General features: G+C 38.1%; 1 protein-coding gene across 1 annotated transcript in view; it reads left to right on the top strand.

The window, feature by feature from the left end:
* NALCN (sodium leak channel, non-selective) overlaps positions 1–26,156 on the top strand; it is a gene marked incomplete at its 3' end in the record, with an annotated part of 169,820 nt that overhangs the window by 77,500 nt on the left and 66,164 nt on the right. The window contains exons 7-9 of the mRNA XM_008583606.1: positions 14,278–14,420; positions 14,551–14,655; positions 22,045–22,131. Coding sequence (XP_008581828.1) covers positions 14,278–14,420; positions 14,551–14,655; positions 22,045–22,131 — 335 coding nt within the window. The remainder of the gene's footprint in view (positions 1–14,277; positions 14,421–14,550; positions 14,656–22,044; positions 22,132–26,156) is intronic.

Raw genomic sequence — 26,156 nt, 5'->3', positions numbered from 1 at the left:
AATCCTTTGAGTCTCCGCCACCCAGGGGAAGTGGGGTGACAAATCCGTGGGGAATGAAACAACACAAAGCAACAGTTCTCCACCATGTGAAGATACGAGAAGTTGACAGTCTACAACCTGGAAGAGGGCCCTCACCAGGACTCAGCCTCCAGAACTGTAAAAAGTCAGTTTCTGTTGTTTATAAGCCACCCAGTCTGTGGCATTTCGTCATAGCAGCCTGTATTAGTCTGTTTCTGTTGCTTATAACAGCATGCCTGAAACTGGGTAACTTATAAAGAAATGCAATTTATTTCTTACAGTTTCAGAGGCTGGGAAGTCTGAAGTCCAGGGAACACATCTGGTGAGTGCCTTCTTCTTAGTGAAAACTCTACAAAGTCCCATGGTGACCAGGTTATCACGTGGTGAGCATGGGCTGATCAAGAGAGCTAAACTGTTCACTGGCTCTCCTTGTAAAGCCATCAGAATCACACCCATTACTCCATGAGTGGATCAATCCACTCACGAGGGCATGGTCCTCAGAATCTAATCTCCTCTTCAAGGCCCCACCTTTCAAATACCATAATTGAATTTCCCACCCTCTTATCACTGTTACAAGTGGAGGTCAAGTTTTCAGCACATGCACTTTTGGGGGACACATTTAATCCATGGCACAGCTGAAGCTAAGGCATGCACTATCTGTGAAGTGGTACAGTGTTATTTGAAAGTGGACTTAGATTAGTTGTAAATGAATATTATGAACTCTAGTGCAACTGCTAAAAAAATATTTAAAGTATAATTAATATTAGAGGAGCGTAAAATAGAATTATATAAAACACTTTAGTAAAACCAGGGAAGGCAGAAAAAGAGAAAACAAAACAAAAAGAAACAAAGGAAAAGCACAATGAAAACAGTTATGAATATGGTACATATTATTAATCCATTTGTATCAATAACCACTTTAAATGTCAATTATTTATTTCCAGTATTGGTTGATTTTTTTCATCCTATGTTTATTTACTAGTTCAGTCAGTCTTGCTATTAAAAATAAACAATAAATTCTTTATATTGTGGCTATTCTGATGTAGCTTGACCAGGTATACCTGAGTTAATTCTTCAATTTTATTTTTATTGCTTTTGCATGATAATGCAAAGATGTGAACTATGTGTACCTTAAAATAGGAAGAAAAAAAAAGTCTTAGTACTTTTTCCAAATACTTGGTTCTATTTTTTAAACTATTTTGAAATTCTTATGTTGTAACTATTAACTCCCTAAAAATTGCACAAAGGTCTGGTCTTTTTCCTTGATTTCCTTTGATTGCAGTTCTCAATAAGTCTTTCAAAATTGGGTGACACAGCTAAAACACTCCAGAAAAAACCATACTTCTTTTTTTTTTTGGTCCTTTTTGAGACCGGCTGCACTGCGCTCAGCCAGTGAGCACTGTGAGCACACCGGTCATCCCTGTATAGGATCCGAACCCACAGCGGGAGCACTGCTGCACTCCCAGTGCCGCACTCTCCCGAGTGCGCCACGGGCTCAGCCCAGAAAAAACCATATTTCTGGCGTAATATGGTTTGTTTGCTTTTTAAGAAAATTAAAAAGCTTCTAACTGACATTTATTTAGTGCTTTAATGGTGACCAATAAGTATCGTGGTTGCCCTTGTATATCCATGGGAAGGTGAGGCCCAGGACGGTGACTTGCCTGATCCAACATCATGTAGACAAGTAGTGGACTGTTCCTGTGAATGTCAGGAAGGTAACTGACAGCTAATTGTAGCTAAGGGTAGCTTTTTTGTTTGTTTTGTTTTTTTAAGTCATCTAATGGAAAATAAATTTCCAAGAACCTCTTTTGATCTGAAATCACCACTCCTCAAAGGCAGAGGGGTAACTGACACGACTTCTCTCTTGCTGCCCTTACCCTTGGCTTACCTGGAAGTTGCCCAGCACCAGGAGGCAGGAAATGTTTTAGTTGGCACGTGGGCTCAGCGTCCTTGGAACTGTTCTACTTTAATACCTAAACTTTCCTGCCAGTGTCAGCATCCAGACTTGTCAACACTTCTTTGCCATCTATGAAGACTGTAGTTAAATTCACCTCTCCTTTTCGAGAAGTATTTTCTACTTAGAACTTGGAGGTTTAGAAATTTTCTAAGTTCCAAGAAATATATTTCAACTAAAAATTTTTATTACTTCAAAAAAAAGTTTAACTTAGAAAATGTATGTAAACATAGATATGCTTTTTTCTATACAACCTTTGATCGTATTGCAAAATTTTAGTGCTGCAGACAATGAGGTTGAAGGGGACACATAAAATAATTTCACCAGTGAAAGAAGGTGGTGTCAAAAGAATGTTTAACTTTAAAAAACAAACAAGCAAGCAAAAATCTAAACTAAAATTGAGCCCCAAAACATAAGGTTTATAAATATATTTTAAAGCATTTACAATAAAATGGGTGTTTGTTCCATGTTCTGGAATAGCAGATAAAAAATGTTGTGTTGTTCTGTTTTGTTTTGTTAGTCTGATGGCCATGTGGCAGTTCTCAGGCTGAGTGTGTGGGGCTTTGTCGTTGAGCATGTAGGCAAGCTGTGTTGAAGGTGATTAAAGTAATAAGGTTAGATCACAGTATATCAGGGAAAATACTTGTATTAATTAATTTGGAAATATATTTTAATAAAGTGAAATATGATTTCAAGAAATGGAAAACATTGTTCATAAAGATTTTATTCATTAGAGAGGTGACATCATACCAGTTAATTTAATTCTAGCTGGTTTATTGTTCAATAAATCTCTGCAATTCAGGATGGGCCTTTCTTGCTAATGTCAATCTATTTGAATTCTCATTTCACATATGTGGATAAATTCAGCCTTAGTGACAAAGGTGTATTATGTTGAATCCAGATGTCCATCTTAAAAATACATGTCTCATTGTTTTTTAAAAATTGTCTCATGACAAATAAATTAACATTACAATAATTATTGTTGGGTAAAATTTCCTGTTATCACAGATGCAACCACAGGATTTGAGTTATCAGTTTATGTGAAGAAGTAAATGTTAAAGTGGTATGGGGGAAGTTTGGTGAGAGAAAAACATCATAAAAAGTTACAGTGAATCTTGCTACTGACCACTGGCTAAAATATTTTTTAAATATATGGCTAAAATCTGTATAACAGATGTTATATCATAGAGTGGGGAGATTATCAAAGGGTGAGAGAAACTGAGAGTTCACTTAAACAAAAAAGAATTTCAGTATAAAGTTTGTAATCTACAAGTGACCTCAAGGTACAAGTTACAGATGAATTCTAAATGTGAACAACACTGCTGCTCAGATTCCACAACTGAGCCTAAACCTCCGTGTGTCATGAGCTGCTTAACAAGTATATTCAGCACTGTTTCATGGCCCAGACAGAACCCAGATTCCATTAATGTGAATTAAGAATAGGTCTGTTTTCTTCTGTTTGCCCATGAATAAATTGAATGTCTCATCTCAATTCAGAAGCAAAGCCTGAAAACTTGCAATGAACATGTCTTTGTGGTTTGTACTGGAATAATTCAGAAAGTAGTACTGTAATTTTGTTAGGAAAAATTTTGTGCCATTTATTTCATTCAAAATATGAAAATTTTCTTTTTAAAATTTAATTAATATACTTGTAGTGTCTTGTTCTGCAAACTAAGATATTCCCCTCTTGGGATATATGCTTGTACAGTCATCTTATTAAATTGCAGGAATTTTAAAAGAAATAATTTTTTTCTTCCAATGTATACTTGTTAAAACAAAAAACTGATAAATATTAATGTAATGGCACTATTGAGCTATCTACTGTGTGGCAAGTACTTCATGTAAACAAACGATGTCTTAGGATCTGGGCTTTTAGGTTTCAGAAATCTTTACAGATGAATAAAATGCCAAATTCAAGTGTAGGCTGTTGTAAGTATAGTTTAAAAAATTCATTTTTAGGTTTATCCTTTGACCTAAAAGTGTTTGATCTCCAAATAGTTTATAAACCAATGGCAAGATTTTGATAAATCTTACAACTGTTGCATTTTTACCTGTGTCAAGTGAGGAGATTCAATTCGGTTCAAAAATATTTAATACAAATTATATTCTAGGCCCTAAGTGAGGCACATCAGGGCAAAACCTACAGCGTCAGAAAGACTATGAAGTTAGAAAAAAGATTGTCAATGAGGGGCGGTGTTGCCCACCAGAGGACACTGGACAATGTCTACAAACATTTTTGGTTGTCACAACGTGGGGGCTGGGTGTGCTGTTGGAATCTAGTGGGTAGGGGTTAGGGATGCCACAACACATCCTGCAGTGCACAGGGCAGACCGCGGCAAAGCAGCGTCCATCCCCAGATGTCACCAGTAACAAAGCTGAGGAACCCTGAGGGAGAGCGTCAACTAAGTAAGCCAGTGGTGCCCTTTTAAGGGGTGATTTTATGAAATCCTTCAGGATTTAAACAGCAGTGAATTTGACCTAAATTGAAACTGACAGTACAACTTACCTTTGTTTATTTATGTATTTATTTTCAATAGACACATTGTAATTATATATGTGTATGGGGTACAATTTGATATTTCAATACATATATGTTGTATAATGATCAGATCAAGGTATTTAGCGTATTCATCATCTCATGCATCATTTCTTTATCATAAGAACATTCAGAAGCCTCTCTTCCTGCTATTTTTTAATAGATAATACCTTACTATTAGCCATCATTACCTTACTGTGCAATAGAATACAAGAAGTATTCCTCCTGTCATTGTACCTTTGTGCCCAGTGATCAACCTCTCCCCATCCTCCCCTCCCCCACCCTTCCAAGCCTCTGGTAACCACTGTTCTGTTCTCTTGCACTCTTATTGATTGATTGATTGATTGATTGATTATTTTTGATTCCACGTATGAGTGAGAACGTGTGGTATTTCTTTTTGTGCCTGGCCCATTTCACTTAACATAATATCCTCCAGGTCCATCCATGTCGCCCCAAGTGAAGGGATTTCTTTGTTTTGTGGCTGAATAGTATTCCATTATGTAAATATACCACCCTTTTTTTATTCGTTCATCTGTTGTTGGACACTGGGTTAATTACATATCTTGACTATTGTAAATATTGCTGCAATACAATGGGAGTGCAGATATCTTTTCCACTTTCTGATTTTATTTCTTTGAGTATATATCCAGTCATGGGATTGCTGGGTCATATGGTAGTTCTATTTTTAATTTTTTGAGGAATCTCCACACTGCTTTCCATAGTAGCTATACTAATTTACCACACCACCAACAGTGTGCACATGTTCCCTTTCCTCCACATTCTTGCCAACATTTGATATCTTTTGTCTTTTTGGTAAGAGCCATTCTAACTGGAGTGAGATGATATCTCATTGTGGTTTTATTTGCATTTCCCTGATGATTAGTGATGTTGAGTATGTTTTTGTGTATCTGTTGGCCATTTGAATGTCTTTTTTTGGGGGAGGGAGGTTTCAGTAATGGGCCACAATAATCAAACACATTGTATATCAGCCAAATAAAATTTTTAAAAAAACAACAAAAAAAGAAATGTCTATTTAGGTATTTTGCCCATTTTTTAATCAGGTTGTTTGGCTTTTGCTGTTATATTAAGTTCCTTATATATTACTGACATTCATCTCTTGTCAGATGTATAGTTTGCAGATATTTTTTCCCATTCTGTAGGTTTATCTTCGCTTTGTTTTTTCCTTTGATGTGCAAAAGCTTTTTAGCTTGATGCAATCCCATTTGTCTATACAAGAATGATTTTGTTACCTCTGCTTTTGAGGTCTTATTTAAAAAATCCTTATCCAGCCCAATGTCATAAAATGTTTCCCGTATGTTTTCCTTTAGTAGTTTATCCTTTTAGGTTTTACATTTCAGTTTTTAATCCATTTTGAGTTCATTTTTGTATATGATGAGAGGTAGGGGTCTAGCTTCATTCTTCTGCATGTAGATATCCAGTTTTCTCAGCACCATTTATTGAAGATATTTTCTTTTCCACAGTGTGTGTTCTTGGCACCTTTGTTGAAAATCAGTTGGCTGTAGGTTCATGAATGTATCTCTGGGATCTCTATTCTGTTCCATTGGTCTATATGTCTGTTTTTATGCCAGTTCCATGCAGCTTTGGTTACTACAGCTTTCTAGTGTATTTTGAAGTCGGGTAGTGTGATGCCTCTAGTTTTGCTTGTTTTGCTGAGAATTGTTTTGGCTATTCAGGGTCTTTTATTGCTCCATGTAAATTTTAGTGTTGTTTTTATGTTTCTGTGAAGAATGTCATTGGTATTTTTATAGGGGTTGCAGTAAATCTGTAGACTGCTTTGGGTAGTATGACCATTTTAACAATATTAATTCTTTCAGCCCATGAACATGGAATATATTTTCATTTATTTATGTCTTCAGCTTCTTTCATCAACATTTTATAATTTTCAGTGTAGAGATCTTTCACCTTTTTGGTTAAGTTTATTACTAGATATCCTCTTTTTTTTTCTTGATACTGTAAATGGGATTGTTTTCTCGATTCTTTTTCAGATGGTTTGCTGTTATAGTATAGAAATTCTACTCACTTTTGTATGTTGATTTTGTATCCTGCAACTTTACTACATTTGTTTATTAATTCTAACAGCTTTTTGGTGGACCCTTTAGTGTTTACCTTTTAGGTGGCTTCAGCAAATTCCTCTTTAAACTATTCAAAGCTCTTTTTCTATTAGTACTGCAGTTTAATAAGAATATTGCTCTGTGGACCAGTTCTAGAGTTTAAAAATAAAATTTAGTTAGAGAATAAGACAATCTGAATATATAACAAACATAACAAAGCAAATGAAAATCAAATGATGCCTCACCCACCCCATCTTGAACAGGTTATACTTTTAATAATGGGAATGTGCAAAGGTCATTATCTTTACAGGTATTCTCTTGTTTGACCATCTTTCAGGATTGAATATTTAGTCATTGCAACTGTAGTTGAGAAAATAAGCATGTGTTTGGAATTTAGGATTGCAATTATATATTTACACAGCTAAATCTACTAGTTAAGAGTAGTTCATTGTGGGCTGGCCCGGTGGCACACTGGAGAGTGCGCGGCTTGCGAGCGCGGCAGCCCTCCCGCCGAGGGTTCGGATCCCATGTGGAGACCGGTTCCGCTCACTGGCTGAGCGTGGTGCGGGCGCAACACTGAGGGTTGCGATCCCGTTGCCGGTCAGTAAAAAAGACAAAAAAAGGAAAAAAAAAAAAAAAAAAGAGTAGTTCATTGAGGCACTGATATGAGGGCACTTCAAAATGTTCAGGGAAAGATTTGCATTATCTTTTAATTCTATTCTTCCATGAACTTTCTGAAGTATCTTGTACATCACGGCCATTCATGTGTAGTGGTAGAAGAACATATAAGTTTCTTTTCCCTTCCAACTGAGGGGTGATGCTCAAACTGAAATTTAGTAGAGGCAATGTCAATCAGTTTATCTCTGAAAAGGATGAGATCCAATCAGAGCTAGAGAAACAGAAAGAATTTGAGGAAAACTGATGCTCTCGAGTGACAGGTATGTTGTCATTTTGCCCTCTGCAGATGAGATGCTGTTTCCATTTGGGAAATGAAGCCACATAATCAGGTCAATTTCATAAAAAGTGCTTCAGATTGGAAAGTTTAAAGGACCAGATAAGAAAACAAGTATCCATAGTAGGATGACCGGAGTGAAACGGGGGATGATTGACTCAGAGGTGCTGCAGGGGCTGCATCCTTTACGTGGCCAAAAGCAGATTTCTAAAGAGACTGAGGTGTGGCCAACAGCCAATGGGATGGGCTGTCGCCTGGCCTGGGCTCAGACTGCCTTGGGAGGGGGTGTGTCCATCTCAGTGGAGGGGTTAAAATTCAGGAAAATTGCCCTGAGGATCCAAACATGGAGAGAAAGTATGGAATGGATGGTCCTAAACTGAGCTCTCGTGGTACTCTTAGGAATTCCGACTGTGGGGGTGAATATTATTCAGACAAAAGCCTTGTATGCTCATTGTATTTAACTAGCTCAAGCCTACATCACCAGCTGTAACTTCCCAAATTGCTTTGCCATCAATCAGGTATTGCCATCATTACAATAGCACCACAGATGTTTTGTGTTTGGAGAGGGGTTTAGTGGTGGGGCCCTAGGTTTCTAGTTTGTGATTAGTGACCACAATTTTGTGATCTTGTCATTGGAGAGTAGAAACACTTAATGTGGTTGTATAACCTATGACTAGAAGAAACCAACAGGAATATTCTCAAGACACAAATGAAATTCCTTTTTTCAATGGAAAAGGACTCAGCGGAAGACAGCAAAATAGTGAATATAATCCTAAAGATACTCAAAACAGATGAGAATATAATTTTGTTCAGAGCTGTAAAAAAAAATTCTCTACTCTGTCTCAATACAGGCAGCCTATAAAAAGTTTCAATGTTAGTATTAATCTTCCAAATGTAGACCTGTGGTTCTTCTTACACAATGAATTCAACCACCAATGGAAGAAGTCAGAAAGAATGAATGAAATTAGGAGAATTGGTCAGCTGAGTATCATTGTTGTGATTTTGTTTCTTTCACAACTTTAATTTGTGCCTCAAAAGTATGGGGTCTGAGAACGTGGCGCTATTCCAGAATCTCCCCAGAGATAATTTTGGGATAGGCTTCATTGTTCTCTAGTAAGAGAATGCATTGTACTCCCTGGGTGCTATTATAAGATCATTATCCAGTTAACAAAAATGTGGTCTTTATAGCCAGAAATTTTAGTTCCATAATTAAAATGGACTAAAAATATTCTGGATTGTATCTAGAAAAAATATTTTGTGTATATCAATATGTTTTCTCAAAAATTCTTATGTTGAATCAAACAGTAGAGTTTTCCTGTTTATGTGTAGCATGGGCTTTTCAGTTTATTTATGTGTGTGCATGTGTTTTAAGTGAATTTTGAAAATCAGCAAAACATAAAGTCAATTAACTATAAAACAGTTCCCTTTGTTTCCAAATTATGTGTGCAATATTCACATTGAGGAAGAATTGATAAAAGAGTACATATTTGAGAAATGCCTTCATATGTCTTGAGACTATATGATCATTGTTTAATTTATCAATTCTTGAGTGCTTCTCATAGCCTGGTACAGAAGTGAAGAATATAGTTTTACAGATGCTTACACCTAGTGAGGGAGAGACAAGGTAACAGAATTCAGCATGATAAGCAACTGATACAGGTGAACACGTGTGGCCTGAAGGCAGAGAGTGGGGGGATTTGGGGTTGTATTTTCACAAATGTCTTTGTATCAACAAACCCTGCTCTTTGAGCTGCACTGCGGGTTCCTACTTCTGTACCTTTTTCCCTTTGTGGAATTAGGAAACATGGAGTAGAAGGTTCAAGATTATTTGTTGAATGTTCTCTTCTTTACTTAATTCCAAATAACATCTTCCCCATAAACTTAATGAAGAAAGATCTGGTTAGGGAGAGGGAGAGTAATTTTCAGAGTTTTCCTTTAAAATTTAATCTTATGTTGACAGTCCCCATATTTTACCTGCAAGTGCTCGATTTATAAAGCTGTTAAACTGTAATGGTAGTTCATCATGAATTTTTATAGCCACTTTTCTGTTTTCATTCGAATAACTAGAAGAAAAGAAGCGACGTAAATTGTTTTACATTGAAATTGTCTTTCAATTTTCAATTGCACGAAAGCAAAAGTGTTGACCATTTTTAGTACATATGAATCATTAATGAAAACAGTCACTTCTGTTTTCTGTTGGCATTTTATTTTTTGTATGTGCTCTTCTTCTCTGAACCTTTGTCTTACAAGTGATCTTCTTTCATGAGTTCTTCAATACACTATAAACGTAACTGAAAAAAATTAACTTCATTCAAATTAAAGAAAATAATGTCTTTTACACGCCTCAGTCTCAAGCAAGAGAAAATATAAGTAGCATGGTAAAGAAAAAGAATTTAAGACCTGTAACCTGATGTTGTGGGTTCTATCTCTTTCCACCTCAGGCACCTTCATTAATGGGTGACCTTCACTTTCTTTTTCTGTACAATGTGATTGATAATATCTTCCCTTATACCCACTTTCCCACCTAGCTTCCCAATAAGACAGAGATTCCCTTAGGAAGTAAGTGTGTAAAAGCAACTTGAAACTAAACATGCTTTACAAATACCAGTCATTACAGCAAAGACTTACCAATGTTCATAATGATTTTTAAGATGCAAGGCAGTACATACATGAAGTTATACACATAACATATATTAGCACACATTAATACGCAATGGGCATTCACCAAATAGGGATATGCTCTCTTTCTTTCTCTCAGTTTTTCTTTAGAGCCTCTTTATTTCTCACTGTCCCCATTTGCTGCTAGACTTTCCAGCTGTTCGGCACACTTTGAGGTTCACTGATGCTCTGATTCTTCTTTCTGCATTTGCAGACTCCAAGAGACAGTGAGGTCCGTCCAGCTTTAGCAACCCCTTTCTTAGTTTGGATATTTGGTCATATGCACATTCTACTTTTAAGTTTCTGTGTGATTAGAACATATATGGAAAGACATCATCAAGATGGCAGAATAGGCAGTTTCCAGAGTCACTCTCTCCCACAACTGATCAATTCACAACTATTAAAAAGCCAGACTTCTAATCAGGAACTGCTGGAGCTCAGGAGAAGAGGAGGAGAGACCCACAGAGTTTGTGAAGGTGGGAGAAGCCACGGTGAGAGAAAGAAGGGACTGATCCAACCGTTTCAAGCCCCAGCCACTTCAGAGTTGGCCCCGGCATGGGGCGGGAAGAAGCAGCAGCACAGCTGAGCCCTTCGTGTGAAGTTGTCTGTAGTCTGCAGGGGAGAAGAGGGCCTCAGAGCACACCCTACCAGGCCCCAGGCCAGCAAGACCACTGACGCTGTTCCATGGACCCACATAGGAGCGAAGGGCTGCAGCTGACTGAAGAAAGGAGCCATCCAAAGGCCAGTGAGTCCCCACGAGGGACCGGTGTAAGTCCCACCCCACAGGAAGCATTTGGAATGTGGGAAGAAGGCTGGTCCACCAGGAGAACATGGGGGTACAGCACGGGCAGCTGATCTGCCTTCCAGTCAACACAGGCCAATGAGTGGAGACTGATCAGTGCCATCCAACTGCAGGGGTGCAGTTTGCTGGGAAGACTCAGTCCTGGGCCAGAATGTCCACACAGCCCAGGGGTATCTGACTTCGCAAGATCCAGAAGTGACTAAAAGGCCAACAATTAAAACTTGAACTGCACAAAAAGCCTTTCCTCAGAGAATCAGCAGCAAAGCAGTAATTTAGCTCACCCACAAGGCTCAAGTGCTGGTCCACCCACAGGAAGTTCTCCCAATTTTGGAATTAACCAAAGGACAACAGATTAGTTCCAGTGCAGAGTTTAAGTGGCAGTGGTAGATAATAATCTAACATATAAGGCGGGGGAAGATTCACAGATCAGAGACAAAGCTCTGATATTAACCGAAAAAGTTCCTACACCACCAAAGAACCCCTATAAAACCTGGAAGAGGAAGCAGTCTCCTCAAATGCCCAAGCATCAATGTAAAGACACAAAGATCAAGAAAGAACAGGGAAATATGACACCAACAAAGAAAACAAACCAAGCACCAGCAATGGACCCAGAGGAACAGCAGATTTATGAAATGTCAGACAGAGAATTCAGAATAACCCCCTTAAGGATGTTCAGGGAGTAACAAGAAAGTACAGATAAAATAATTAAATGATATCTGGAAAACAATCCATTAGCAGAATGAGAAACTTAACAAAGGAATGAAGTCAATTAAAAAAATAGACATTCTAGAAATAGAGAATACATTACCTGAACTGAAAAACTTGGCAGAAAACTCCAAGAGCAGACTTAATCAAACTGAGGAAACAACTGGTGAGCTTGAAGATAAAACATATGAGATTATCAAACCAGAGGAGCAAAAAAGAAAAAAGAATAAGAAAAAATGAGACAGAAATACAGCAAATCTTGGACTCCCTCAAGTGAAATAACCTCACCCAATTGGCATACCCAAAGGAGAAGGAAAAGGGGAGAGATGTAGAAAGTGTATTCAGGGAAACAATGGCTGAAAATTTCCTAGTGTTGCGAAAGATGTCAGCATCCGGGTACAGGAAGCTCAGAGATCGCCAGTCAAATTCAATCCGAGGAGGAGCACCCCAAGGCGCATCATAATCAGATTATCAAAAACCAAAGACGAAGAAAGAATACCGAGCAGCAAGAGAAAAGAAACACACAATATCAGCAGAGCCCCAATACATCTCTCAGCAGATTTCTCAGTAGAAACCCTACAGGCCAGAAGAGAGTGGAATGATATATGCAGGGTGCTGAAGGGAAAAGACCGTCAACCAAAACTAACTTTCAAATATGAATGAAGGAGAAATAAAGTCTTTCCCAGACAAACAAAAGCTAAGGGAATTCTTCAACACTAGACCTGTCTTAAAAGCAATGCTAAATAGGGAGCGCTTCAATCTGAAAGAAGATGATGCTAAAGATCAGCAAGAAAACATTTGAAGATACATAATTCATTAGTAATAGTAAGATCACAGACAACCTCAGAATACTCCAGTGTCACAAGGGGGGTGAATAAACTATTTATATCCTTACTGTGAAGTCCAAAGGCCAAATCTAACAAGACAACAACAAATACAACAACCATATAAGAGACAGAGAATATTAAAAGGTGTAACTTGCAACAACAAAATATCAAAAAGTGGGAGGGAATGTGGCCGACGTGTAGAGTTGGCTTTGGTTCTCTCTTTTTTCTTAGATATCAAAGTTAAGTTGTTATTAGTCTAAAATAATCTGTTATAACTATAACATTTTTTGTAAGCCTCACAAAAACTTACAGGAGACATGCTAAAAATAAATAGCAAGAAATCAAAATAAGTCAGGCACAGAAAGAAGAGTCTGATATGGTCTCATAGAAGCAGAGAGTAGAATAATGGTTACCAGGGGCTGGGAGGGGACAGGGTGGGTAGGAGAAAGGGTGGACTAACAGGTGCAAACTATGCTGTCTGCTCTAAGTGAACCTTTGCACAGTATGTGTGTGGATTGAAACAACACACTGTACCCACAAATATAAATATAAATAAAATTGGATAAAAAAGATACAATATATATTACTTGATATTGGCTTTGTGTTCTATAATTTAATTCATTTATAGCAGTAGAACTTATTAAGGTGCAAATGTTGACCAGTTTTATGAGTAACAACACATCTTTGTTTCATAAACAACTATGACACTATATTTTTATTTGTATGCTTCTTCACAAAATAGCATTGAACAATTATTTTCAATGTTATAATACTAATCATGATACCTGAAATACATTAAGAATTCACTATATGCCAGTGCTTTACAGAATTTAAGTCATTTAATTCCCAAAACACCATGAGGTGTATGTTGTTTTTAATTTTACAGATCAGAAAACTAAACTATATAAAGGATTTCAGGAGGCAGGATATCATCACAGTCAGATGTATAGGACCTTGTTCCAGGATGAACAGGGTTAATTCTAGTTCCCTTAAGAATTATCTGTGTATCCCTAGACAAGCTACTTAATTTTTTGTGCCTTAATTTCCCCATCTGTAAAATATCTTATAGTTGTTAAGATTAAACATGTATTTTCCCTGCATGACATTTAGGTTCTCTTAAATCTGTCCACACATTTTTCACTTTCATTTCTTTCCATGACGGGAAGTATTTTCAGTGAGACGGTTCTCCCAGAAATACAAAATACTGTTTGATGATTTACTACACTACATTATGATGTTAATAAATACCATGGAATCCAAAGACAAGCTTTACCATATCAATTTTTGGAGCTCCACATACTTTAATCTTCATATGAGAAAGCGATTTCACATGAAACCCAGGATTTCTGAGGATTTATTTCATTTTGGTTAAAACTCCAGATGCTTTTCAGCATGTGAAAGTGTTAAGCCCCAAATGGCCAGTTTCGCATAGTACACATTCTTCTTCATTGTACCTATACTTGGTTTGAATGTTTGTTTCCTTTTCCACATTATTAGATGCATTTAAAAGCTAAAGATTTAACGAAATTATTTTATTGCTAGAGATATTGAAATTACCCTGACTTGAAGTCAGAAACAACTTTATCAAAATCCTAAGAATAAGAACAATAAAATGTGGCATACAATTTTAATCCCTTTAGAAGAGCTTTTGTCATTGAGGAAATGAATGTGGATCAATACTGATTGTTTCTCTGAAACAGGTTTTATTTCACAAGGCAGTCGTGACTCTGTCTGCTGTCCCCTCTGTCCCCAGGCACCAGCATATTCACGGTCTACGAGGCCGCCTCTCAGGAAGGCTGGGTGTTCCTCATGTACAGAGCCATCGACAGCTTTCCCCGCTGGCGTTCTTACTTCTATTTCATCACCCTCATTTTCTTCCTGGCCTGGCTTGTTAAGGTACAATACGAAATGGCACTAATAAAGTCGATATTTTCTGATAGTTCTGCAGATGTTTGGTTTGTTTTGGGTCACCCTCTGCTTCCTCATTCCCAGTGTTTGGTAAATGTGGTTTGTAATTTTCTTTCAGAATGTGTTTATTGCTGTCATCATTGAAACGTTTGCAGAAATTAGAGTTCAATTTCAACAAATGTGGGGATCAAGAAGCAGCACGACCTCAACAGCCACCACGCAGGTACAGTACCAGTGAGATGACGTCATGACCCACTCAAACATGGGCATATCCCGTCCTCCCCATCAGTGGAGCTTGAGGAAGCTTGGGTACCAAGGGCTTCTGCAATCTGACTCTGGTAGGGAGATGTTAAAAAAGCGGATACAAGGGCCCAGCCCAGAACAACCAAATCAGACTTTCTGGGTGGTGGGGCGAAGGCATCTGTATTTTTTAACACCTCCATGGGTGGTCGTGATCCAAAACGAAGATTATCAACCACATTTATTATGTACCTTTGACTTGGTTCTGACATCACAAGTCCTCAAAGGGCTTGCAGATAAAATATAGCAACTGTGGAATTTCTCATTTTTAGGAGTATTTATTTATGTAATTGCACGCCCATATAAGAGCCCTTATGAACAGGATTAGAGTTTTTGGAATGGAAAATCTGTTTCATTCAGAATGAGCCAATCACAGTTCCAATATGAAGAAGACTCCTCAACCCACATGCATGCATGTGATTTTTGAGGAATCACTGTGTATTCAGAAGGGTTCCCATATAAGCTCCTGAGAAATTAGAAGTGGCCTACAGTTTTATTAAAAGCAGCACAGCAGCTATTACATGAGAGGGCAATTCAGATCCAATGTTTTTGTTTTTATTTTCGTTTTTGTTTATTTTTGTTTTTGTGGTGGTTAGAAAGGTAGGGCAGGTTTATATATCTTCTTTCAATATGAATCTTTATAAAAGAGAGAAAATAAAAATTCTCAAGAATAAAAGGATTAAATGCCTTGTAACTATTATTTTAATATTAATTTCTAAAAGAAACAACATGTTTGTAAATACATATACAGATCTGCTGGGACAAAGGTCTCTGTGAAAGAGCCAAGATACAAATTTTACTTTAAAATCTTTGAATTGAACTTTTTGTAATTATATGTTAAAATGCTATACATTAAACATACTAATATTTTGACAAAGCCTTATGATGTTGCAGCATCTTTATCAAGATTTATATTTTTGAATTGTCTAGCTAGTTGTTATAGATAAAATAGTGTTGATGTTATTCAATTTTGACAAATAACTATTTAAACTTCCATGAAAGGATTTTTTTTTTTAATGCTATCTAGCTTATGTCACAAATGCCATGTAGGGAAAGTCTTTGAGGAATCAACCACATGAAGTTCTTATCTCTTCCCTTGTCTCTTTTAGCAAACTAGAAGGAATAATAAAGTTCCAAGTCCATTCTGAGGGGACAACCTCTCGAAGGGCATGTTTTCTGTTGGAGACATTGAGGTCGGGATGCAACATAGAACTATGAACTCAGCACTTAACTTACACGCTATGTTCCTGGGAGATGACCTGAAATGTCTTTAGAACCATATTATGTTTATTAAGTAACTCTTGTGTATAAAATCACAGCTGGAAATGTAGTGTTTGGAAGCGCCACCAAATCAGCCAGCAGTTATAATAGAAAGTGAAATGTGAAGAGACTTTGAACAAAGTCGTGCAAAATTATGTTGATGCAAAATTGTACCTAATCAGGAGAAATAAGCTGGTAATTCAGAGGGAATGCGTCTACATATTCAGCGGAGGTAATCACACAGGGAACTGTGAAAAACCTTCATTAAGAAAAATGCTGTGGCTGAGGACCCAGTTGCTAAGCAACTGAAGCTCCCGCTGTCAGCCTGGGAGAAACACCACTTAGGCAGCCTAGCAACAGGCCTCCAGCCCCGCCCACCCCTGCGAGCCACTTGCCAGTGGCCCCAGATGCTTCCATGTGAAGGGAGAGACATCATTTGTCGTGATTCTGTCAGACTTGTAAAATCTGAACACACTCTGAACATGGACTTGTCATGAAGTGGTTTAAAACACTAAATCACAAGTTTCTAATTGTAATAAAACAGATGAGCTTTAAGGAGAGATGGTTAGTGTATTGTAAAGCATGCAGCCTTTCAGACATGAAGTCCATTCTTACCTTTCTCTAAAATGTGGGAAATTTGCAGTTGTTCCATACAAGCAATTCTCACCAGAAAGCTAAAGGGCAGGTTGAACTTGTCGATGTCTCGAACTCTGTAGACTTCCCCTGACAGCCATGTGTGTAAGAAAACATACATATGCACGTTAACAGGACAAAGAAGAGGCTTTCCAACATCTCAGGCAGGTCGCTAGGAATTGACTCTAATATGGACCATTCAGAGATGAAAGGGAATCAGTGATGGGAACCATTTCTTTAAAATTATAAAGCAACATTTTTAAATTAATGGATACCATTAAGTGCCTCTGAGTCACAGCATACAAATTATTAAAAAAAGCAATGTCAAAGGTCTTATGAAGACCATAGTACAACATGTAACAGAGAAAATGATGCAGAAAATTTCAGATTAGTAATCATGAGTCTGCCTGAACTCTGATAGGCTTGTGACTTTCATACTTGCATGGTTACTAGAAAGGGGTCACTGTTGCCACAAGTTCAGTCATGTACTGGGTGGAGGGGCAAGAGATTCATACACCCATGATGTAATGACCCCCTGTGTCCATCCATAGTAGGACTACCATGCCTCAATTTGGGGGGGGTTGCCCCAGCACCAGATGTTGGGATGTTGGGATGTGTTGGTGGACGAAGTCCTAAGTATAGCGTCTCTAATCCTGACCTTCACTCCCATTACTTGGACGCTTCACTTCAGATACTTTTCACCAGTTCTGTGGTCTTCTAACCTAGAATGGCTCGTGATAGGAATGAGCTTACCCCAACTTTGCCTGAGTAGAACTGAGGGGACTGCTGAACTTTAGGGCTACACAGACTACTTTTCTGTTATGCACAGTAATAGGAGACACAGTGCAGGCTTCTGGCAGCCAGTACTTTCTTAACTTTTATAAACAAATGACCCCCAATAGGGTCATTTAAAGGTTTAGTAAATAAATATTCTGGTTGTATAAAGAGAGACATCATTTCTGTGTCTGTTATGATCTCTGATGGAGCACTCTTGCAGACACGTGTTTTCTGAATTAATACCCCTAATTAAAATAGAAGACTGATAAGGGTAAAATTGATGCAGGGGGGAAAAACGCACTTTTGAGTTCTTCCTCCCTTATAGTTCCATTGACATTCTTAGAATATGGGTTTCTGCATGCCTAAAGCAACATTTGCATAAATGTGCAGTGCTGGGTTAAAAACCAGAAAGGCAGAGATGAAAAGACACATGATCAAAATTGGGAAGAATTTCTCCTCCAAGAAAAAACTATGTTTAACTTAATGCTCTAAGACAGTGCTTTAGTAAACAGTTGTTTACTGTGTTCCAAGACCATTGATCTTTCACACGAATATGCATCACAAAAGTATGTGAGAGCGCAGGATAAGAATGCAGTGCAGGAAGGACTATTCTAGCATGGTGCAATAATGAGTTCCCGCCAATAAGAACATCGTGGTGGAGCAATCAACACATTCATCATAGGAAGCCATAAATGAGAATTAAATTTTGTGAGGTAGAGTCATTGAATATATTATTTAATGAGGCAAACAAGCCAGGTGTCCACTCTTATTACCTTCTATAATAATGACTCTTACCTATTTTGTAAAAAAGATTGACTTTGATAAAACTCAAAGAGCATAAGAATTTCAGAATAAATTTTTGATCTTCTCCCCATTACCTGTTGTGTGTGTGTGTGTGTGTGTGTGTGTGTGTGTGTGTGTGTGTGTGTGTGTGTGTGTGTGTCTGGCCAGTACGTGGATCCAAACCCGTGACCTTGAGTTTATAAGGCTGTGCTCTAACCAACTGAGTAACCGGCCAGCCCAGATTTTCTCTCCATTACCATGTGTGTGTATCTTGGGTTTGCAATTTTAATGTGGCTGCTAATGATTCCCTCTGTTACCACGATTTTTTCTCTCACCACCTCCCAGTAGATAACCTGTTATTGTTGTCATTGCTGTCATTGATGACATTTTGCCTATAGTAGAACAATCCCAAAAAGCATTCTCAACTACTTTGTAAACCAAGTGACCCATGATGAAACCCTAGCAATTGCAAATGGGCAAGCCTGAGACAATTCTCAAGTATGAAATCTCTATGGGTTTCCAAATAATCGTTCTAAGAGGAGAGTGCTCATGGAAATCCATTTGTGCTGTTGTTGGTGATATTCTGCTAATTTATACCATCTGATTACAATTACTAACATATATTGAGAGCTGCACTAAGCACTGTGTAACAGCTTTACAACCTGTCCTGTTTAATCTTCACGATAATATCACGAAGTGGGTATTACTACCGCCTCTGCTGCTTGGCAGATTAAGAAACAGCAAGGATTGGAAAGTTAATTATCATACCCAATATTACATAACGGTCAAGTGGTAGAACTGGGGCCCCAAATCAGGCTGCTCAGCTGCAAGAACTTTCAGTTTTAGTCACTATGAGATCCTACCTCCTTAGAACTTAGCCATTACAAGCCCTGCTGTCAACACGCTGTCTTTGTTCTGACCCCTTGTTAACTTCTCTTTTCTAAAAAAGACAGTACTGTATTTAGTATTGGCAGAAAGGGACATTCTCATATGTTGTTACCAAGACTGTAAATTGGAACATTTTTGTCCTGGAAAATAGTTTGGCAATATGCATCAAAAGCCTTAAAAGCATAGATCCTATTTGAACAAGGGATTCTACTTTTAGGAATTTATCCTAAGAAAAATTTTGGACAGTAGTCCAAGATGTATATTTAAGGACATTTCTTGAGATATTTTGGTAAATTTTAAAAAATGGAAACAATCTAAATCTCTGGCAATAAGTTATGGATTGTGAAGTATGAAATTAGAATAAATGCAAGCCATTAAAATAATGATTGAACTCTATTGACATGAAAATATGCTGACAACGTATTAGTACAAATAATGGATCTTATGTTTGTGTGTGGTATATGTGGTATGGCGTGTGTGTGTGTGTGTATGTGTGCAATATATCTAGAGGGTTAACTCTAAAACGTTAAGAGTGGTTGCTCTGGGGGTTGGGTTGAAGATTTAATTTTCTAGTTCATTCACCTTTCCTAAGTGCTTAACAGTAAACATGTTTAATTATACAATGAGGGCGGGAAAGGTACATTCTTAAAATGTGAGAAATCGTTGGACATTCTAACTGAAATCATCTGTGTTGGTTGAGTTAGGTCCAGCTGCAAGGGGCAAAAAGCTCAAAATAAGTGGCTTAGGTTGGCCGGAATTCTGTTCTGTGTCTTGTGAAATTGGAGAAGGTCATTCAGGATTGGTGTGATGGTCTGTGTTGCCACAGCTCCAGACTCCTTCCACCTTTCTGCTCCACCTTGCACAGCCTCCTTTCTCAAAGCTGCCTTGTGGACTAAGGTGGCTGCTGTAGCTCTGACCCTCACATCCATATTCCAGAGAGCAGGAAAGAGAAATAGAGGAAGAAGGAAAAGCTTTCCTCTTCCATCCTACAGGCCAGTATGTAGTTACATGGTCCAGATGAGCTTCAGAAAAAGAACAAGAACTAGTCCTTTTTTTTGGTGGCCTAATGGCCCTATAGAAATTCCGTCATGTTGAAAGGGAGAACAGATAAACTGGGACAACTGGCAGCCCCTGCCACCCACCCTCCAAGGATTTGTATCTTCTGCTAGCTGGCCTCACTTCTGCATCAGTGATCTACTATTACATTAACCAATCTAAATGCTGTTTTATAATTCAGGGGAGTGAAGAGAAATTGAACATGTTCGTGTCTCCTTTACTTATTTCAAACAAAGGAGTGACCTTGAGAGAACATTTTTACTGGCAATTAAATTGATTCATTTGATTTTCGTCTACTGGAAAAAATAATTTAGCACAGAAAATTAGTCTGCTACTGATCAAAGCAAGTATATGCCCCAGGGATCCTTTGTGCCATGATAAGTGAGTACAGGATGTATCAACACAGGGTTTTTAGCTAGTGACTGATGGGATTGGTTTTGTCTTTTGTCCTTAAAAGGAGACTCCCAGAATTTCGATAGGGACTTTAAAAGGCACTTTAATAGGTTTGCATTTCCACCAATGTCTGTATTCTCAGAATGAGCCTCTTTATGAAGAATATGCTTGATCCTACCACTAAGAATAGCTTTTAAAACTCATTCTGAAGGGAATCAGAATCCTATAAATGGACAGCTAAGATAAATAATTTGGCATCTTTGGTCAAAGAATCTTTGCATAGATATTCAACTCAATTTTTTTATCTAAGAAATACCTGCATGGCCTGTGAATTTTAGCACTTGTCTCTCACCACCTCATTTTATAGAGGCCAAGTCCGCATTCTGCAAATGACCTGCTACCTCTACTACCAGGAATTTGAAATGACAGTGACAAATCCTAGGTAGTGGGATCTTTGCGTCATCTCACTCATGTTTTCATCAATTACTCTTTTGAACACAGGGTCAGATTAACATGAGGACATGGATAAGGATAGCAGAGGACATACGTATGTGTACAAAACAGGGGCCTTGGGCAGGAATAAAATAGGAGTGCTTGCAATTAGTGTCTTTACTTAGAAAAGCAAAAACCGTTCTTCCCTCCTATCCTGTTACCACCCTTACACACACACACACACACACACTCAGAAGGAACTGGAAAGAAAATAAATCAGTGGGAAATACTTATAAGTGGGAAATGTCTTCCAGTTGGGTAAGACAGACAAGTAATTTTTGAGGTAGTAGAATATGCAGTAAGAGAATAACCTAGGCATCAAATTCAATGAATTTTCAGATATTACTAGGCCTATGGTATCTTGAATCTCATCACTTACATCTTCAAAGCTGAAAGAAACTTCTTTTTCCCTTCATAAATATGTACAAAAAATTTCTATTAAGCAGACTAATTGTGGGCTAGTTAAATAATTACACAGAGTCTATCATGCGATGTTAGTCTCCTATCATTAACGCAATATCAGTCTCTTTCCCTATGCCACATACACTCTTCTTAAATTATTTATCTTGAGAATTTTTTTTGTTAGCTCAGTGAGGATTGTGCACTAAAGAAAGATAAAATTCACCACCTGTTGTAAAAACACACCAGACACAATGCTTTAGAATTCTAATTTTCATTTTCTTCCAGATCTAATGGGTAATATAATTGGGATAAAATACTAAAGTATTTCTCTTGTAGAGAAGAATATTTGAGCAATTATATTCAAAGTGCATGTAAGGTAGAACGTGCCCGACACGTAGCAAGTACTCGATAAATGCAAGTTCTTATCAATGTTCTTGTTATTACTATTATTCACGGAAGTTTTGAGTGTTAAAATGAACATAATTGAAGTGACTCATGTTCCAAATATAAGTCCATAAGAAGACAAATTTTTGATAACATAAAAATATAGAAAGCTGAAGACATGAAGTTAGAGTTCTCAATGTTCCGTATTAAATGTCTCTGACTCGTCTTCCTCTTTGTCTTGAAGATGTTTCATGAAGATGCTGCTGGTGGTTGGCAGCTGGTAGCTGTGGATGTCAACAAGCCCCAGGGACGCGCCCCAGCCTGCCTCCAGGTGCAGTACAATGCCCTTGTTAAAAATCACCCCATAAAGGTCTTTGCCTTTCATTTTATACAAGGAAATCCACAGCTCTTCAAGCTCTAAATTTGCCCACATTTATGGTCCTGAAGTCAGGGACATATTTTACTCCACTCTGTATTTCCAGGACCTTGCATTTTTTTTCAGACAGTAGGGACTTGGTAATTTCTCATGAAAGAATGCACACAGGTAAGAGCATTTCAGAGTATCAAATCAATGAAGAATTGTGTTGTCATATTAGGTCTTATGAAAATATTCTATAAAGGCCTGAATTATTTGGGGGATGGCAGACATGGTCACAGTTCTCTCAATTTAATACTTCACCAACTACCTGGGAAGAAAATATTTTAATATGTAGTCTGCTCTTCTGCATTTGCAAGCTCTCAGAGCACCGTGATGTAAAGGTGCTTCCTAGCAGAGTGCACCTGCAGCAAACCCAAGGCGATGGGGTTGCAAGTGGGGCCCAAGAGTCCTGGTAATTAGAAGTCATAGTGACTAAAAGATGGGCCTCAGATCCCTGCCTGGGAACTTTCTGGACTCATCTGTTCTGAGAGCTTGATAAAACCCAGTGAAGTCGGTCATCTCTTCTTCAGTGGACGCCCTGGCATCTTCTCTTAGTTTCCCCCCTGGCATCTTCTCTTAGTTTCCCCCCTGGCATCTTCTCTTAGTTTCCCCCCTCCATCCTCAAATATCAATAACTCGTTCAAAACAACGTCACCTTACCAAGAGCAGCCTCCCTAACGTTCCATGGCATTTTTCACTCTTTCCATGTCTCTTCCTCTTTAAGGGTGAAAAAATCAAACAGCCCACTCACAGGATCAGAGAACTGATTCTTCCTCTTGGAGAATTTTATTTTCTTTGTCCTCATTTGTCTTCAGTGATTTCAGATTTCAGGAGTTTTCAGATTTTGGAATATTTGCATAATACTTACTGGTTGAGCATCCCAAATCCCAAAATCCAAAAGCATCATGTCTGTTCTCAAAAAGTTTCAGATTTTGGAGCATTTTAGATTTTGGATTTTCAGATTTCAGATGTTCAACCTTTGGTAATAACGATAATAAGAACAATTATAGTAATAACTTTTTGCCAAAAAGCACTTTCACTTCCGTTATTCATTAACCCATCATCCAATATTTCTGAATACCATCTATGTACCAGACACTAAGATAGTTCCGAACAAGACAAGCATAGTCCCTATCCTTGGGGAACTTACAGGATACTTGAGGGTGCGAGGGAAAAGGCAGCATTGCACTAGCAATTAAAGAGCAATGGGGATTTTTTTTAAAGTAATACAAGACACAATGGGAATATAAAATTTGGAGTCCTCTCTCTTTGTCTGAGAGGTCAGGGAAGGTTCTCATGCAGTAGTGATATTTAAACCAAAACCAAGGGAATGAGGAAGGGAGTGACGAAGGATGAGGTTCACTACAACTCTGTGATGTAGAATGACTGGTATGCATTATCAGCCATTTATAGGTGAGAAAGAGGACAATCAGAGGACCCAGGAGAGTTTCCTGAAGTTACACCTCAACCAAATGGAGAAACCAGAACTAGCAGATGGGTCTTCTGACTTCTAGTCTCATGCTTTATCCAACTAAAAATAAATATGTAAGGAATCATAAGTTTGTGGTAGAAATAAACAATCAGAGCTGCTCTGGAGTTGTATGGGACCCAGAATACGTTGCCGTAAAATCTATTAAGTGATTGTGAGTAGATGTCTTCAGGTTGCAAGAATTAGGAGGCAAGTCAGCTTCCTCATTACAAAGATTTGAGAATCACAAAGGATAAATGACAAGGTGAGTGTGATGACAGACCTGAGCAAGGATATGGTAAAATAAAGGTTGGTGTGGAGGAGAGACAGACGTTAAGCTTGAAGTGTGTAGATGTGGCATATGAGGGACCTGGATATTAGACCCGTGTTATGAATAGAGCAGCATGCTTGAGGAGTTGTACACGTGGTGACTCACATGATTAGAAACTAGGGAAGAAGGATGAAGTTCCATTCAACTCAACTTCACATTTGGTCCTAAATCAAGCTGTCCGGAAGGATATTCATTGAAGAATGTGGATGAAACATAGGATAGCAAAGAGGTTGTCTGTTTACAGTGTATAGGAGCTGTGAATTGAGTACCTGTCCATGTCTGAACAAAAAAATAATTAATACTAATTTACAGTCCCACCAACAGTATAGGACAGTTCTCTGCTCTCCACACCCTCGCCAGCATTTGTTATTCTCTGTCTTTTTGATTATAAGCCGGTCTAACTGGGGTGAGGTGGTATCTCAATATAGTCGGTATGGAAGTGTCTCAAACAACTACAGATCTTCCAAACAATCCAGCAATCCCTCTTCTGGGTGTATACCCAGAGGAATGGAAATCATCATGTCAAAGAGATACCTGCACTCCCATGTTCATCGCAGCTCTGTTTACAATAGCCAAGACATGGAACCAAACAAAATGTCCATCGATGGATGGTTGGATAAGGAAACTGTGTTATAAATACAGCATGGAATACTACTCAGCCATAAAAGAGAATGAAATACTCCCATTTGCAACAACATGGATGAACCTGGAGAAACTTATGTTGAATGAAATAAGCAAAGCACAGAGGGATAAATACCGCATGTGCTCACTCATATGTGGGAGCTAAGAGAGAAAGAAGGAAGGAAAGAAAGACCACAGTGGTGCATTGGACTTGCAGAGGGAGAGAACATTACTTGGGCTACAAAGTGGAGTAGGGGGCAAAGAGGGAGGAAAAGGGAGTTTGGGGATAATCGTGTGGGAGACACGGGGTACAAACACAATTTCTGGTAATGGCTATGCTGCCAGTACGAATCTGGCCCTCACATCATGGGCACGGGGGTGACAATTAGCTTTGTATCTCATGAATATTCATAATTTAAAAATAACATTAATTAATTAATTAATAATTAATAACTAATTAATTGAAAGAAAAGAATTAAGTAAAAAATATATTTAGGATAAACTGGTCATGACATACTTGCTGGGTTTTACTAACTAGGTAACAGGAAAATTCTCATCATCTGAACCACCCCCGTGCTGTCTTGGACTATAATAATATCTTACTCCCAAGGACAAACAGTAGCATATACCACTCCTTTTTATTTTTAAAACAAGCAAAATGTGAATATGTTGTCATAAAAAGTTTATAACTATAGAAATAAAATAAAAAGGAAGAGTTTGCTTTAACTCTTCTTCTGAAGCATCGTCCCCCATTCCCTTTCCAAGAAATAACCTAAAGGCCAATGTTAAGAGTCAATTCTTCTCAGACTCCTGTATTTGCTGCTGTGTTTACACATTTTATCTCTGTATGATATCTCTGTCCATTTCTATTGCTTACAACAAAATACCTGGAACTGGGTAACTTGTGAGAAAAAGAAATATATTGCTTTCAGTTTTGGAGGCTGAGAAGTCCAAAGTCCAGGGAACACATATGGTGAAATGACTCTACAGCAATACAGAATATGAACCTTGTCTTGGGGGTGACTACAGGAACTCTCAAGGCATCACATGGCGAATATGGTAGAGCAGAGAGAGAAAGAGACTCTCATGTGCTCTCCTTTTAAAGCCCTCAGAACCATGCCCATGACCACCATTATTAATCCATTCATTAGGGCATGGTCATCAAAATCTAATCATCTCTTCGAGGCCCCCCTTGCAATTACTGTAATAGGATTTCCCACCTTCTCAACAATCACAGTGGGGATCAAGCTACTAATACATAAAACTTGGGAGACACAATCCATATCAATCTCTTTTATGAAAAAGCATTTCTGCATCCTGGAGGCACTGACATCTTCACAGAGTGTTTTCTTTTCCTACAACACTTCTCTCCCACTCATCCTTCAGAACTTAACTCAGATGTCACTTCCATAAGGGAGACTTCCTTGTCCTCAAAGAACAGGGCAGGTACCCTTCTTACATGTTTCCATATCATCCCATACTTTTCTTTTGTGTTTATCATAATGTTAGTAAAATAAA

Source organism: Galeopterus variegatus, unplaced genomic scaffold (assembly GCF_000696425.1).
Source record: "Galeopterus variegatus unplaced genomic scaffold, G_variegatus-3.0.2 Scaffold8, whole genome shotgun sequence".
Lineage (NCBI taxonomy): Eukaryota > Metazoa > Chordata > Mammalia > Dermoptera > Cynocephalidae > Galeopterus > Galeopterus variegatus.
Note: the sequence above shows the minus strand (reverse complement) of the source record. Positions and strands in the feature narration are given on the sequence as shown.